The following is a 14,358-nucleotide window of genomic DNA, read 5'->3' on the forward strand; positions in this document are numbered from 1 at the left end:
TGGTGTACCACATCCTAAAACAAAGGAAGTGAGAAGGTGTACGCTGCCACTTGGCTGGCAAAAAGATCTATTTATCTATGTCCTAATGTACGTGCTACAGTTGTTTAGGGGATGTTGGCAAATGATGCAAGGGATGCAGAGAAGTATGGGAGGTTAAAACACAAACTGAGATTTGATTTTCTAATGAGCTGTTGATCATCACAATAAATCAGACTTTTTAGGTCCTAATATTATTTGCGCTGATTCTGGGTCTGGAAAGGGGGTGTTTCACATAGTGTTAAAAAGTATGTACATAGAGACAGAGCATATCTGCATGCCCATTAGATTCCCCATATTAGACTAATGTTCTGACTAATGTTCTGATTTGTTACCTTTGCCTCAAATTGTAAAGCACTCTGATATCCTTCGGGATCAAGTTTGGGCTATATAAAACTTTATAAATAAATATGTCACTGGTAGCGAGTGGAGACTGCCGGAAGTGAGCAGGGTTTTTAGTGTTGGCTTAATTTCGTCCCTGACACTACTTCGGTGACCCCCGAGTCCAGTGGTGGCAGCCGCAGTGCCAGGGGTACCAAAGGGCAAGCCGGTGGTATTAGTGGCTACCCCTTGCTACTCCTAGCTGACCTGACGTCTGTGGAGTGCTCACTGGTTCGGATAGGAATTTCGTCGTAACGCAAACACATTATTAATGCTCCTCACTGCCATCTCCTTGCAAAAACAGAAGGCGAAAAACCTAAATGCATATGGCCAATATCGGCAACATTCACCATCCACCCATGCAGGAATCTCTTAGCGAAATAACCAGACAAGACACATTCTTTGTGGAGAAACATTGCTGCAGGTTTATTACCATTACAAAGATGCCAAGATTGGTGGGTTTGCTTACAGGTGATCCCAAGGCAGGCAGCCCCTCGCCGCCTGCCACCTGATGAGCCAAATTACACCTGGGACCTGCCCAACGGTGCTTACCATGTTTTTGGGGCGGGAAGACCCCTCCCTCTGGTGGGCCAACAGCCCACTCCTTTTGCTCACGCCCCATAGGGAGACGGAGCCTGTCAGGCAACCCCCCGTTGCTCAGGTCCACAACTGACCGTAGGACTAACGGGGCGCCGTCGCTCCTCCAGGGTCCAACCAGAGGACCTCTCTGGGGATATTTGGCCTTTGCACCCTTGTTGTGCTCCTGCAGAGGATACCCATATATACCTTACAGCCTCTGGATCGCCCTTTAACTCCACTTGCAACACAAAAGAATACATTAGACAAACTCCCCCCCACCACGCCCTGCTTCACGCCGGGTATGCGTTAGGTTGGGAAACGGCGTCGGGGGTTGTGACAAAGGGCAAAGAGGGCGCCCAGTGGGCAGGGAAAGGTATATATACCTTCTCTCAATATCAAAGGAGAGAGTCAGGGAAATTTTACATATACTATGTGAGGTGGGAACTCCCGGTCCCCGGAACAGTTTACAAAAACAATGGAGGAGTATTCCCTCAAAAAGGGAGGCAGAGAAAAATTTCTCTGAGTCTAGGGTTAAGCGCTCGAGTCAGCACAATATGCCCCAACCCGTTGTCGGATAATGCATATCCTTATAGAAGACCCCTCACTCACCAACCTGGTTGGTGACATGCTTCATCATCAGGGTCCCACCCCATAGGCCGAATGCCCACAGGGTGTGCTGCGACACCTGACTACAGTGGAGCTGGTTAGTTTTTCTTTTATGTGTGCATAACTAGCAAAACGTGTATTAAAAAAGGGCCATAACTACTCACTTCAAGTATTTATTCTTGAGTGCTTGAACCCTTAAAAAAACAGTGTGGCACCTGTGCCTAATTAGGTAGGCTTTGGTGTCTTGAGAAGTATAGTGCGTTAAAAATAGCGAGGTGTGCTATGTGAGATGTGAAACTCTACAAAAACTACTGATAACTAGGCCTACATGTTTCAACCATTGAAGTGATTCTTTGGTTTTTGTCCGGACCGTGAATTTTGAACTGGGTGGTCCGCACACTCAAAGGCGCGTCCTGCCCTCGTTCAAATTGGAGACTGCAAATTGCGATCTCGTGTAAAAAAGGTGGTGTTTCTTCTTTACCTTTGCCGTTGCCCTGGCTAGCCTACACGCAAACACCCTCTCAGCTGGTATTACTCTGGCTGCAAAGTTGAGTTTCCCCAGCAGGCTTTGAATGGAACCCAGGGATGCCTTCTCCTGATCCAATAGTGACTGAATCTGGTTTGCCAAGTCCTGGACCTTGTCAGCTGGCAGCCTGGACTCTCCTTTTATGGTGTCAAGTTTGATCCCCAGGAATGTTAATACCTGCGCCGGACCCTCGGTTTTTCTTGGCACGAGTTGAACACCCAGATGACAAGCCAATTCTTCAAAGTTCTCCAGGGCTTCTCTGCAATCCTGCGTGCCCTCCCCCCCTATAAAAAGGAAGTCGTTGAGGTAGTGCTCGACGCCTACCTACCCGTAGCTTGCTTGCAGGGCCCACTGGAGGAAAGTGCTTAACGACTCAAAGTAGGCACAGGAAATCGCACAACCCATGGGCATGCATCTGTCGTAAAAGTACCTGTCATCCAGCCTGAAACCCAGCAGGTGTTGGCTGCACGGGTGGACTGGCAGCAAGCGAAAAGCCGATTTGATGTCTGCTTTTGCTAACCAAGCCCCCTTGCCCGCCTTCCTGACTAGGTCCAAAGCTACATCCAACGTACAATACGTGACCGAGCAAGATCCCTCCTCCCGCCCATGGTTGACAGACTCTCCTCCAGGGTAGGACAAGTGATGTATTAGTCTAAAAGACCCTGACACCTTCTTAGGCACCACCCCCAGAGGGGAGACAACAAAATTGTCCAACGAGGGCCACTGAAAAGGTCCCGCCACCCTGCCTAGGGCCCTCTCCTTTTCCACCTTTGCTCTGACTATTGCTGGTTGTTCCCTTGCGGACTTCAGATTGTCCGCCTCCCGACTCCCCAGTGCGCCCACATAGGGAATCCTGAAACCTTCGCTGAAGCCTTGCAGCTGTGGAAGGCTGTCCTGCTTATTTGGGCACCGTGTTAGGAGGGGCCCTTGATTGCTACCCTGGGAACTGGGGCAACATCCAGAGGTAGTGGGGGTGCTGCTGGTGTACACAATTGCTGACTTTGAGACAAAACGGTGCTGCTACTGGGGGTGGGGGGGTTGGGTACAGCCTGCCTGCCTTTGCCGGCGGGCTGTCTCTCCTGTTGAGCGTGACAATTGACCGCAGGGTGTGGCCCCCCACACGAGTCGCATGCATGCCGGAAGGGACGCGGCCAACCGGACCCCTGAGGGTCCGAAACACTGGAAGGCTGCCTCCTGTGCCCTCTTGTGGCCCTATGGTGGTCACCCTGTCCCCTGCGTGGACCCCGGGCAGCCGGCAGAGTTCAAACCAATGCTGAAAGTAACAGCAAAGGACTGGGGTTTGAAAGAGGGACCCTGGGTGCTCCGTGGGACGCCGAGGTGTGCGGGTCTGCACAGATTTGAAAGCATACGTGTAGCTTTCCAACGCCTAGCGCCTCCAATGGCTGCTAAATCCTAGGCGCTATACGAAGCACATGGAATTAATGACCTTACTGAATATCATTAGAGTGGTTGTGGATTAGTTTTGAGAAAGGCGCGGAGGCCTGTTGTGTAGCTTTGTCGACCATGAAACAATTACCCCTCGACAACACAATGCTCTTAGCAAGCTTGTAACCGAATTATTGGGTAATGGAAAATGGATCATGCATGCAAAACCAGGCAGCAAATTGTATTATTTATTAAGTTTTGTGTTCTCTTCGGAGGTACGTGAGAGCGTGATGAGCTCTAACCAAATAATGCAACACCCCCTGCTAACGCTCCGCACATGTATAATGTATGTGCACACATTGTATCTCCGTCTAAGTGACTTGTGGCCCCCGCTGCTGGCGTCTCCGGGCCGCACGTGGACACCAGTGGTGTGTGCGCCGGAAGAGCCCCCCCGGATGCAGAGCCATGGGGGGCTGAGAAGTGGACACAAAGCTGGGGGGCTACTACTCGACTCCTGCTTAGAGGGAGCGCAGAGCCAGCCTGCGGGGAACAGGCCGGCACGAGTTGTTTCTGAGGTGCTTCATACAGCGCCTGATGTTTCTACGCGCTATAAATAACAGGTGCTACTGTAAACCAATGTAAAGGCATTCGCAGGGCTTTAAGTGGGATGAAAAAACTGGGGGGGTCTCTCAAAGGGGCGTGGCCAGTGTAATTAGGGGCGTGGCTTTAAATAACTTACGCAATAAATCTGTGCTTAGCATAGTGTGCCGCCCGACTTGTAATTTGCTGTTTCCGTCATTGCATTCAGATATTTGATACAAGTAACATCATACTTACAATAAGTAAGTAATATTGGCTTTGTCAATGGTTATTACTTGCAGAAGATAATTAAGCTGCAACTATAGCTTGTATATAATATTGACAAAGCTTCCAATTAAATCCTTGGTGGCCCGAATGTTGCTGCTCTTGAGTTTCAGAAAGAGAAGGGAAATCCAGAAAGAAAATGACTCTTAAAGGATTTCCCTTCCCCCACAACGCTCCCCTGGCATAGCGTCATGCTGTAACTTCTCTACTACTGAGAAGTGAGCAGTTTGAGCAGCGCACATCCATGTGCCTGGTGCTGTCTCGAAACGGGTCTCTATCAGGCTTTGTTTTGAGCCATGGCACTTTTTTCCGAACTGCAGTGACAGCAAACAGCGGTCATTGCAGTCCGGGAAAAAAAACGGGCTGCCTGTGTCAGGGCTCAAAACAGAGCCCGATAGAGACCCGTTTCGAGGCCCCCAGAAAAAAACTGCCGGTGCTCAGACCCCTTGAGACCCGGCCCACTTAAAGCCCTGGGCATTCGGCCTCAGAAGGAGTTACCTTTGTGCGATTTCAGCCACAAGGTGTGCACTGCATGCGAGGTGCACAGCGAGTGCCAGGCCTTTGCTCCAGGGTAAGTGCACGGGCCCCCAGGCAGCCTTACAGTGAGGATGCCAGGGGCCCCGCAGTGCAGGGCACCACGCAAGGCTCCCTGGGCCTCCGGGTAGATGTGACGAGCAGTGACGGCCTATCACAAGGAAGCATTATAGTTGCCATAAAGATGTGAGTACCCAGCAAGGGGCGCGCCTTCACAGCCCTTTAATAACCACTCAAGAGGATGGATGGATGTAAAATGCTAGTGGGAGAAGCACACAAAACACAGTATAACAGCATTACAGCAGAAGACTCCTGGCTAGACACACTACACACTGTTCACAATCCTGAAACAAAAACAGCAGAGCACAGACCCGTGGTGAAGGTAGGCAAAGAAAGCGACCCCTGTCCACATCCGCAGAATAGAGCACAGCAGCACCCCTCACACCAGCATGGAGCCACTCTCACCCACCAGTGATAGCTACTGTTCGGGGTCAGGGCCCGCCGCCCCCTAATTCGATCACTGCCTAGAGCCACCCCTCAGAGCGCACTCGGCCTGTGATCGAGCGGAGCCCCGTCAGTTGAAGGCGCCGTCGCCTGCTCCGAGCCGACACTCGCAACCCAGGACAACACCCCTAAGGGAGAGCGGGCGACCCTCTAGGTTGAGATTTCTGGCTATTACATAAATTAGACCCTGGTTATGAGTTTTGCACTTAAAATTTCTGCTGCGGAAGGGTTCTGTTGTTCTCATATGCAGAGTCCCATCTGAAACACATGCTATCCTATAAGGAATGAGGAATAACCATGTGAATTCAGTTTCTGGTCTGATTCCAGCAGGGGTTCGCACACATTTTGTCAGGCCTTTCCTGGCCAGGCGTGCATGAAGAAGAGACTTCTGGCTGGGCCGGTCTTTTGCATATGCGAGCTGGGCTCACGCCCAGGGCGACGACCTCCAGGGGGCGCTGGAGATCCACGCAGCAGTCTCCCTCCGACTGAGGTCCAAAGATAAGTGTGGGGGCACCAAATAGGGTTTCCTGTTCGATGCTCTCTGAGCAGCGGCCAGCTGTGCCCCAGGGTGCTGTGTGCCCACGCATCTTGTAGTTCGATTTCTGCTGAAAATTCAGTCTAAATAACACTTACAATGCAACCCAAAATGAGGTCTGTTATGGAAACGACCAGGTGTCACCAGTGGGCTTGGGTTTCTGGACCAAAAATAATCAATCAAGCATGGTTTGTAAAGTGCGGCTCGTCGCTTGCGAGGGTCTCCAGGCGCTGTGAATCTGGCGGGAAAGGTTTTCAGTCGAACAGCCTCGCCTTGGGTCCTTTCCTTAAATCCAGCAGCAGGGATGAGGTATGGAGGGGAAGGTGGGGTCGCCCCAGGGCTTGGCAGCGAGTATGCGAAGGAGCGGCCTCCACAGGTGCTTCAAGAGAGGGGGGGGGGGCGAAGAAGAGGGAGCCGGAGGGCAGGTGTCTGGTGGGTTGGTGGAAGTTCAAGCGGTGTTTGATGTCTGCTGGTCCTTGGTTGTGCAGAGCTTTGTAGGCGTAGATTAGCAACTCTTCTGGATGGGGAGCCAGTGTGGGGGTGATGTGGAAGGTCGAGTCTGTCAGCTGAGTTCTGTATTGTCTGCAGTCTTTTCAGGAGGTATGTGGTGATTCCTGTGTAGACTCTAGCCAGCTGGTGACTAGGGCTTGAGTGATGGTTCTTCTCGTTTTGACTGGGAGCGGTTTGAAAATCTTATGGAGCAATTGAAGGGTGAAGAAGTAGGAGGATGAGACTGCGCTGAGCTGGTATTTCATGGTAAGCTTGCTGCCCAGCATGATGCCGAGGTTGCGGGCATGTTCTGTCGGAATAGGCGATGAACCAATTACGGAAGGCCACAATGAGTCGTTCCACACCGAGGTGTTCCTGAAGATCAGCACTTTTGTTTTGTCTGTGTTGAGCTTTAGGCAGTTGTCTTTCATCCAGCTGGGCGATGCTAGTCATACATCTGCGGAAGTTGTCCATGGTGGTGGAGGGGTCTTCTGATAGCATGGGGATGAGCTGGGTGTTGTCAGTGTAGGATATAATGTTTAGTCTGTGGGTTTTGACGATGTTGACCAGTGGGGTCACGTAGACGTTAAACAGTGTAGTTCTGAGGGACGCCACAGATGTTGTTATTGGGTTCTGAGGTGAACAGAGGTAGGCGGACTCTGTGTTCTTCCGTTGAGGAAGGAAGTGATCCAGTATAGGGCGTTTCCTTGGATTCCAACATGGTGCCTTCTCTTGATAAGTGTGGTGTGATTCAGTGTGAAATGTGGCAGAGTGGTTAAGGAGGATCAGGCTGCTGTTTTTCCCTGGTCCAGTAGGGTTCAGATATGGTCAGTTGCAGCAATCGGGCGGTTTCGGTGCTGTGGTTGGTGCGGAATTAGGATTGGAAAGTGTCCAGAAGGCTGTTGTTCTTCATGTATTCCGTAAGTTGGCGGTTGATGGCCTTTTTGAGGACCTTGGTTGAAAAGGGGAGCAGAGAGATGGGACTGTAGTTTTTGAGGTTGCTGGGTTAGGTGATTTTTTTGAGAAGGGGCTTGACTACTGCTTGTTTCGCTTCTTTGCGGAAGATGGATGTGTTGAGGACGTTGGTGAGCACATTGCTGATTATCTTGCTCCTGAGGTTGAAGGTGTAGTGGGCACAGGGGTCCCAGAGTGCTCCCGAGTGAATGGAGTTCATGATATCGGTGGTGTCTTGAGTGGTGAGCTGGTTCCAGGTGATTTGTGCGTGGGATCAGGACATGTGATTGTGTGTTGGTTGAGGATGTCCGCGGTGGTGGGTTGGGGTTCGAAGTTTTTGTAGATGCTTGTGATCTTGTCTTGGAAGAAGTTCACCAGAGTGTCGCAGAGTTCCTGGTTGGGGTGAGGCTGTTCTCTGTGGCTTAGGGGTTGGAGACTCTAAATTAAAATTGACCTGTGAGAGAACGCCTCCAAAGAGGCGTTCTCTCACAGGTTCTCTCACAGTTCAATTTTAATTCACTTATCACCATATCATAGTGCACTGCATTCTTTTCTCACACAATTCAATCGCTCACATCTGGACGTCTAATTAGGAGGGCAATATAGTGTTTCACTGATAACCCTCGAGAAAACATCCTCGGGCTCCCCTTTCCATCTGAAAGGGTTGTAGCCCTTAGTGCCACTCGTGTGACACAAAGAGGAGACCCAGATGATGAAGTATGTCACCATTGGTGAGTGATGGGAATCAGTCCTCTTAAATAGGACTTTCTTTGTTAGCGGCCTTGCTCAAGGAAGTTGGCGCATATTTTTTGTTCAAGATTTCTTGGTGTTCAATTGTTAATTTCAGACCCATGGATAGATTTGTTGTATAGGTGGTGTGAATGCGCCAGCATTAGAGTGGGATCAGGTCCAAGTGAAAAACACCAGGGAAATCCATCTAGTCTTATACCGTAATCGCTAACAAGCTGGTGTGATAATACACCCTCATTGAGCAGAAGGAACGGACGTGTGACAAACAAACCGCATGCCGACCATCACACAACTCTCTAACAATACTCACGATGGCTGCAAGGATGTTTTCACTCTAGCCTAGTGGGTAAATCTGTCTGTGAAAATGAGACCCAAACGATGAACCGCTGCCAGATGCACCACTAACTGCCACCGTATGCAATGGGTTATCACTTATCCATACCTGAGTGTGGGACACTCTCAAATGAAGTAACGCATTCCTCGTTTGAGACCGAAGGAAGAGTTAGTAACAGGACGCTCAGGCAGGAATCTGCGTTGCGACCAATGCTGTGTCTAGAGAATAAAAGTACCACCTCAAAAAATCGCCCAGAGATACATATACACGGACAGAAGTGGCACTGCATGCAAAAGGGCTTTCCTATCAAGTCTTTACTCGTTCATACTGAACGGCGGCGTCCATGTAATGCTATTGCATGTGAAGTCGGAGCCAACTGAAATAGACTGGAATGTGCCACAAACTGAGCCGCTTATCAGATCCAATGCTTTTCCTAATCACGATGAGCACCATCTTGAAGTGTATTAGCACCTACAATTTAACCCATATGACATTCATGGAAACAAGAACAAACCACATACAAACTACTGAGTTCTATCAAATCACAAGTGCGATCTGCCCAAATGCACGTGTATATAAAACCAGCTGAGTAAAGATCATGGGTGACTCTGACGGTGTTTAACCACTTCTAGGCAGACTAAACTTATGACTGTTTCTCTGCGGATAGCAACCTATGATTAACCACCAGTTTCAAGTTGTAGAAAACTCAATAAATCTGCAAACTTGGATTAAACCATCCCACTATACGTTACCTATGCAAATAGTAAATGTGGTTATTTATTTATTTATTTGTTTATTTATAGGCTTATATAGCACTGGACTCGACTCCCGAAGGAGTATCTCTGCGCTTTGTTCGCCCTACAGGTACAAGTGAGGTGCTTGCCAAATTGGAGACAAAGATGGAATCAGAACAAAAAGGTCTTTAGCATTTTTCTAAAGGCCAAGTGGCTGGTACACTGTCTGAGGGTGAGAGGCAATTTGTTCCAGAGGGTGGGACCTAAGAATGAGAGAGCTCTTCCACCCAGTCTTGCCCTCCTTATTGAGGGAACCTGAAGTAGGTATTGGTTGCTGGAGCGGAGAGTACGTACTGGTTTATATGGGACGAATTTCTCAGCCAAGTACGAGGGGCATGAGCCATAAATACTTTTGTGGATTATGCAGCAGGTTTTAAATTGGCACCGTGCCCGTATTGGTAGCCAGTGCAATTTATCCAGGAGAGAGCGTGAGTGAGTTCTCGGAGGTGCGTTGAGAACCAGCCCAGCAGCGGTGTTCTGGACCACCAGAAGCCTACCCAATGAGTTATCTGTGGATGATATCAGTAACCCATTGCAGTAGTCCAGGCGACTAAGCACTAGGGCCTGGACCAGAGTCTTTCTGGATGTATCCAGCAGCAAGGAAAACACTCGTCTAAGGAGTCCAATTACATGCAGGCAGGATCCTGCTGTTTTGTTGACCTGATCCTTGAGTGAAAGTCCCTGATCTAATCGAACTCCCAGGTTCTTTACAGTCTGCTTGGGACGGGGTCCAGGTCTAAGGGCCACCAGTCCGGTGACCACAACAGGGGTGCGTCTCCAAAGAACATGACCTCAGTCTTTCCTACATTGCATTGCAGGAAGTTTGAGGCCATCCATTGGGACACAGCCCTCATCCCATCAGAGAATTAGTGTTTAACAGCAGCTGTCAAGGTTTTAAAAGGAAAGAGCAGCTGGGTATCATCCGCGTAGGAGATGGGGATGAATCCATATGATCTCATAAGATCCGCTAAGGGGGCCACATACACATTGAAAAGCGTAGGGCTTAGGCATGAGCCCTGTGGTACCCCCTTAGTGAGCTCAATCGGGGCTGAGCGGAAGGTGCCCAGGTTGACACTCTGCGAGCGGCCTGATAAGAAACTCATCAGCCATGACCATGCCAGACCCCCAACCCCTATCTCTTTAAATCGACTGAGTAAGATTTCGTGCAATACCGTGTCGAAGGCCGCAGAGAGGTCCAACAGCACTAGAATCACAGAGCTCCCATTATCCTGTGACATTCTGATGGTATCTGTCACAGATAGGAGTGCTGATTCCGTGCTGTAGTTGGACCTAAATCCGGATTGGGAGCGGTCTAAACCACCAGATCGCTCAATGAACCTCGACAGGTGGGTGTTTGTGTTTTTCCATTATCTTACTCAGGTAGGGAAGAAGTGATATAGGGCGGAGGCAGTGTGCAGACTATAAAACATGGGTGAATATCTTGATCAATGTTGATATTATTATGATGATTATAGTGGGTGTCTACTGTATGAACATAGCATCCATAGGTGCCTAGTTTGAAAAAGTCATGGGGTAGAGCAGCATGTGTCATTGTACCTATGTTTGGTTGTAGTTGAAGAATGCAAATTTCAGGTTGAGTCTAGGCTCAAGGCTCAAACTGAGGAGATTCCATCATAGAAAATATCCCATCTCTCATTTATCATGGAGTCCTATGGGATTCATTGTGTCCAATTTCCTTATCCAATATATTTCGCGCTGGAGTAATTTTTTTGTGTTCTATTTATCCGCTGTCTTCTGTAATACCTCAATGATTTGGAACTTCATCTGTGCTTTGGAATGTCTGAGTTCAATCCAATGGGCTGCCAGGTTCGAATTAATATGATTGTTGCTAATTTTGCTCTTGTGCTCAAAGTCTAACCTTGATTTTCCTTTCTGTTTTGCCTACATACAGTGAGGCGAAAGGGCATTTGAAGGCATAAATTAAGTTGTTGGAGTTACAAACAGCTGAATGAGTCAACTTAATTTTCTCTCCTGTCCATGGATGCACTATCATGTTGCCAGTCGTTACCTTGTTGCAGTGAACACAGTTTAGACAGATTTTCGTTCCTTCACTCTATGATCCATCAATTAAGTTTTTTTGGACAGAATTTCTTCGAGATTGCGGGATCTGGGATATGTGAATTGTTGTTTCTTGTTGAAAAGACAGTGAAAATCAGGACTAGTTGTGTTTCCCACCGATAATGGATAACCTTTTTAATCATCTTTGATTTTGTCGAAAATGTAGACACAAAGACGATCCTGTCAGCAGAGTCTGTTTTTTTTGTCCAACAGTTTCTCTCTTCTGATGGACAACCGTTGGTATTCATGTTCCTCCAACAATTGCGTTATGTATCCTCTGTTTATGTAGCTTGGTCTGCCAACGTTGCTTTGCATATACAGATGTCCGAGGAAATTATCCTACTACTTAAAGGTTGTAAGGAAGGTAAATTTCGGACTAAGCTCGGCGGATGGAAACTTTGAAATAAGAGTTATTTCTATTTGTGGGTTTCTTGTAAACTGTCGTTTTTGTACCAGTTTCTGTCAATTCAATCCATACATCTAGAAATGCCAAGCCGGACTTACTGATGATCTGTGTACATTGAATCCTGGGATTCTTTAATCTAAATGTGTTGATGTTTTCCTTTAGGGTATCATCAGTGTTTTTCCACACCACAAAGATGTCATCAATATATCGACACTAACATAGTAAATTTTCTGTCCAATGGGGATTAGACAGAACATGATCATGTTCAAATTTGGCCATGCATGTATTGGCATAGGTCGAGGCCCATGCAAAACCGATTGAGGTCCCGCACAATTGGAGGCAGAATTGGTTGTTACATTCGAAGTAACTATGGTGTAGGCAAAAATGAAGCAATTCCAACAGAAAAACTTTATTTGCTCCTATCACAGGTTGTTGTAATAGTGCCATTCGATTGCTTCTAAACCCACCGAATGTGGAATGGAAGTATGTAAGGACACTACATAGGGCACACATTTTGAATGTGGTTCTGCAATAACTGATTGCCACAATTTTGATTTCTATATATAAAGTGATCATAGAATTGAATTTGAACATTGTTCTTTGTCAAAAAGTATTGATATAAATAACATGTGAATCCTTGGTGGCAGTGAAGGTGGTTCATAAGTTTAACTTTGAAACATGTAATATTGTTAAATTGGGTATATGTTTTTCTGCTTGTAGTGCACGCCTTGTCCAAGTTGTTTTGCAAAGACTTGGCCGTCTTTCGATTTAGACATCACGTGTTAGACAGCACCTAGAAGGCGCAGAACACTGATGTTCTCTCTCCTACCCAAGTGCCTGAAGAGTCCTATAATTAGGTGTGCTCAATCTACTTTTCACTCATTGAAAAGATGTGGCTAAAAGCTCATATCATTTCTCGATGTTGCTTTTACATTGGCTTCTTTTTTTTCGCACTACCTTGTGACTTTTCTTCTTTAAGATTGCCTTGTGTTTTCTCATATTTTCTGCGCCTCTTCTGTCGCAGCTGTTTCGGTGTTTAATGTTTTTTTTTATTTTTTCCAGTGATCTCCAGTAACTACCAGACTTGCCTGGGACTTCTCATGCACTACCCCCCTATCGGGGACGTGCACTCCCTCATCCTCCGAGCGCTGTTCCTCCGGGACCCAAAGGTAAGGAGCTGCCGGCTTTGTGGATGTCGGGCCGTGCGCGGACTCGGCGCAGAGTACAGCGAGGCAGGACCACGCAGGCCTCCAGTTAAATAGGGTTCTAGATAAGTTACACCAAAAGCAACAGAGTATCGAGCTCAAAAATAATGCACCTCTCCCTTGTCCCAAGTTAAATGATTCTTGAATCACGATCCTTAAGGTGTGCACTCACTATAGCACCCACTGCCCAGGTGTACGACCTTATGGCCTCATTGTAGCAAAAAGCTCAAATAGTGGTGCCCCGAACAGCCAATGATCTTGTAAAGAAGTCTAGATCAAGACTTGATATATTCCATATCTTCTTTGTTTTGCTTGTATACAAAAGAAACTCCAAACGTTACAGCAAACAGCCAACGTGTTTTGTTCACATGTGAACTTCTTCAGGGCTGTCACATAATAAATACAAAAATGACACTTAAATACAAATATACATAAAATTGAAAAACGTGGCAATACACTACCTTCAAGGTCAGAAAACAAACCAATGTTAGTGCCATAGTGTATAGACATAAATAACCACATAACATTCAATTTAAAAACATATTAAAACCATTATGCAAAGCTGCATCCAGGAGTAACAAACAAGGAAGTTATACGCATTGCCTGAGGGTTTTTTTGGGGGGGTATTCCTCATATACCATAATTGGAAGTCTTGATGGGAAACTGGCAACCTCAACGCATTTGGTCATCCTGATCCAGCCCTGGTTTTTGTCGGCAATGCAGGCCCCGATATGGGATTCCCCAGGGACCCCAGCTTGCCTTGACAATCAATTATCCCGGCCCTTGAGGTTGGCAGGGCTAGAATATTGGGGAGACCTACAGGAAGATGCACAGCTTTTAAGCTGGGAAGTGCTCTCCAATCTGACTGGGGGAACACTCACCAGATTTAAATATTATCAGCTATCAGGATGGTGGTCAACCAGAATTCAAGTCAACAATAATCCGAAATTTGATGCAGCGACCAGGCGTGGAAGGTGGAAGAGTCAAATCGCATACTGGTATTCAGCTATGCTTGAGGTTGAGGATGTTATTAATAAAGGACAAGGGAACCCACTAAGTAAGCAAGGTATCTGGGGTATCTGGGGTATCAATTAAGCAAAAGACAATGGTCCTTGGCAGTGAAAATAGCAACTTCAATAATTATAGGCCACAATATGCACTATAATAAACAAAAAGTCCAGCCGGACTTTGGGATTTATTCAATATTTAAATATGTTAGATCAGACGAAACAACAATGAAACAGTGGGACACAGTCCTGCATCCAGCATGCTACACATACATTAGACAGTACATATAATTAGGGTATTTCAGGCATATAAAGAAACAGGAGCAAAAAGGAAATTTACAGTGCATTTGTTTCACATATGTGGGAAACACATGGTTTTTGGCACATAA

General features: G+C 47.3%; 1 protein-coding gene across 3 annotated transcripts in view; it reads left to right on the plus strand.

Annotated features, from left to right (window-relative positions):
* The window catches only part of TBC1D5 (TBC1 domain family member 5), a 1,888,005-nt gene that overhangs the window by 1,383,800 nt on the left and 489,847 nt on the right, over window positions 1-14,358 (plus strand). For all 3 annotated transcript variants that reach the window (XM_086942181.1, XM_086942182.1, XM_086942183.1), the window contains one exon: window positions 12,820-12,926. In XM_086942181.1, the coding sequence (XP_086798307.1) occupies window positions 12,820-12,926 (107 nt within the window). The remainder of the gene's footprint in view (window positions 1-12,819; window positions 12,927-14,358) is intronic.

Source organism: Lissotriton vulgaris, chromosome 10, assembly GCF_964263255.1.
Source record: "Lissotriton vulgaris chromosome 10, aLisVul1.2, whole genome shotgun sequence".
In the NCBI taxonomy this organism is placed as follows: Eukaryota; Metazoa; Chordata; class Amphibia; order Caudata; family Salamandridae; genus Lissotriton; species Lissotriton vulgaris.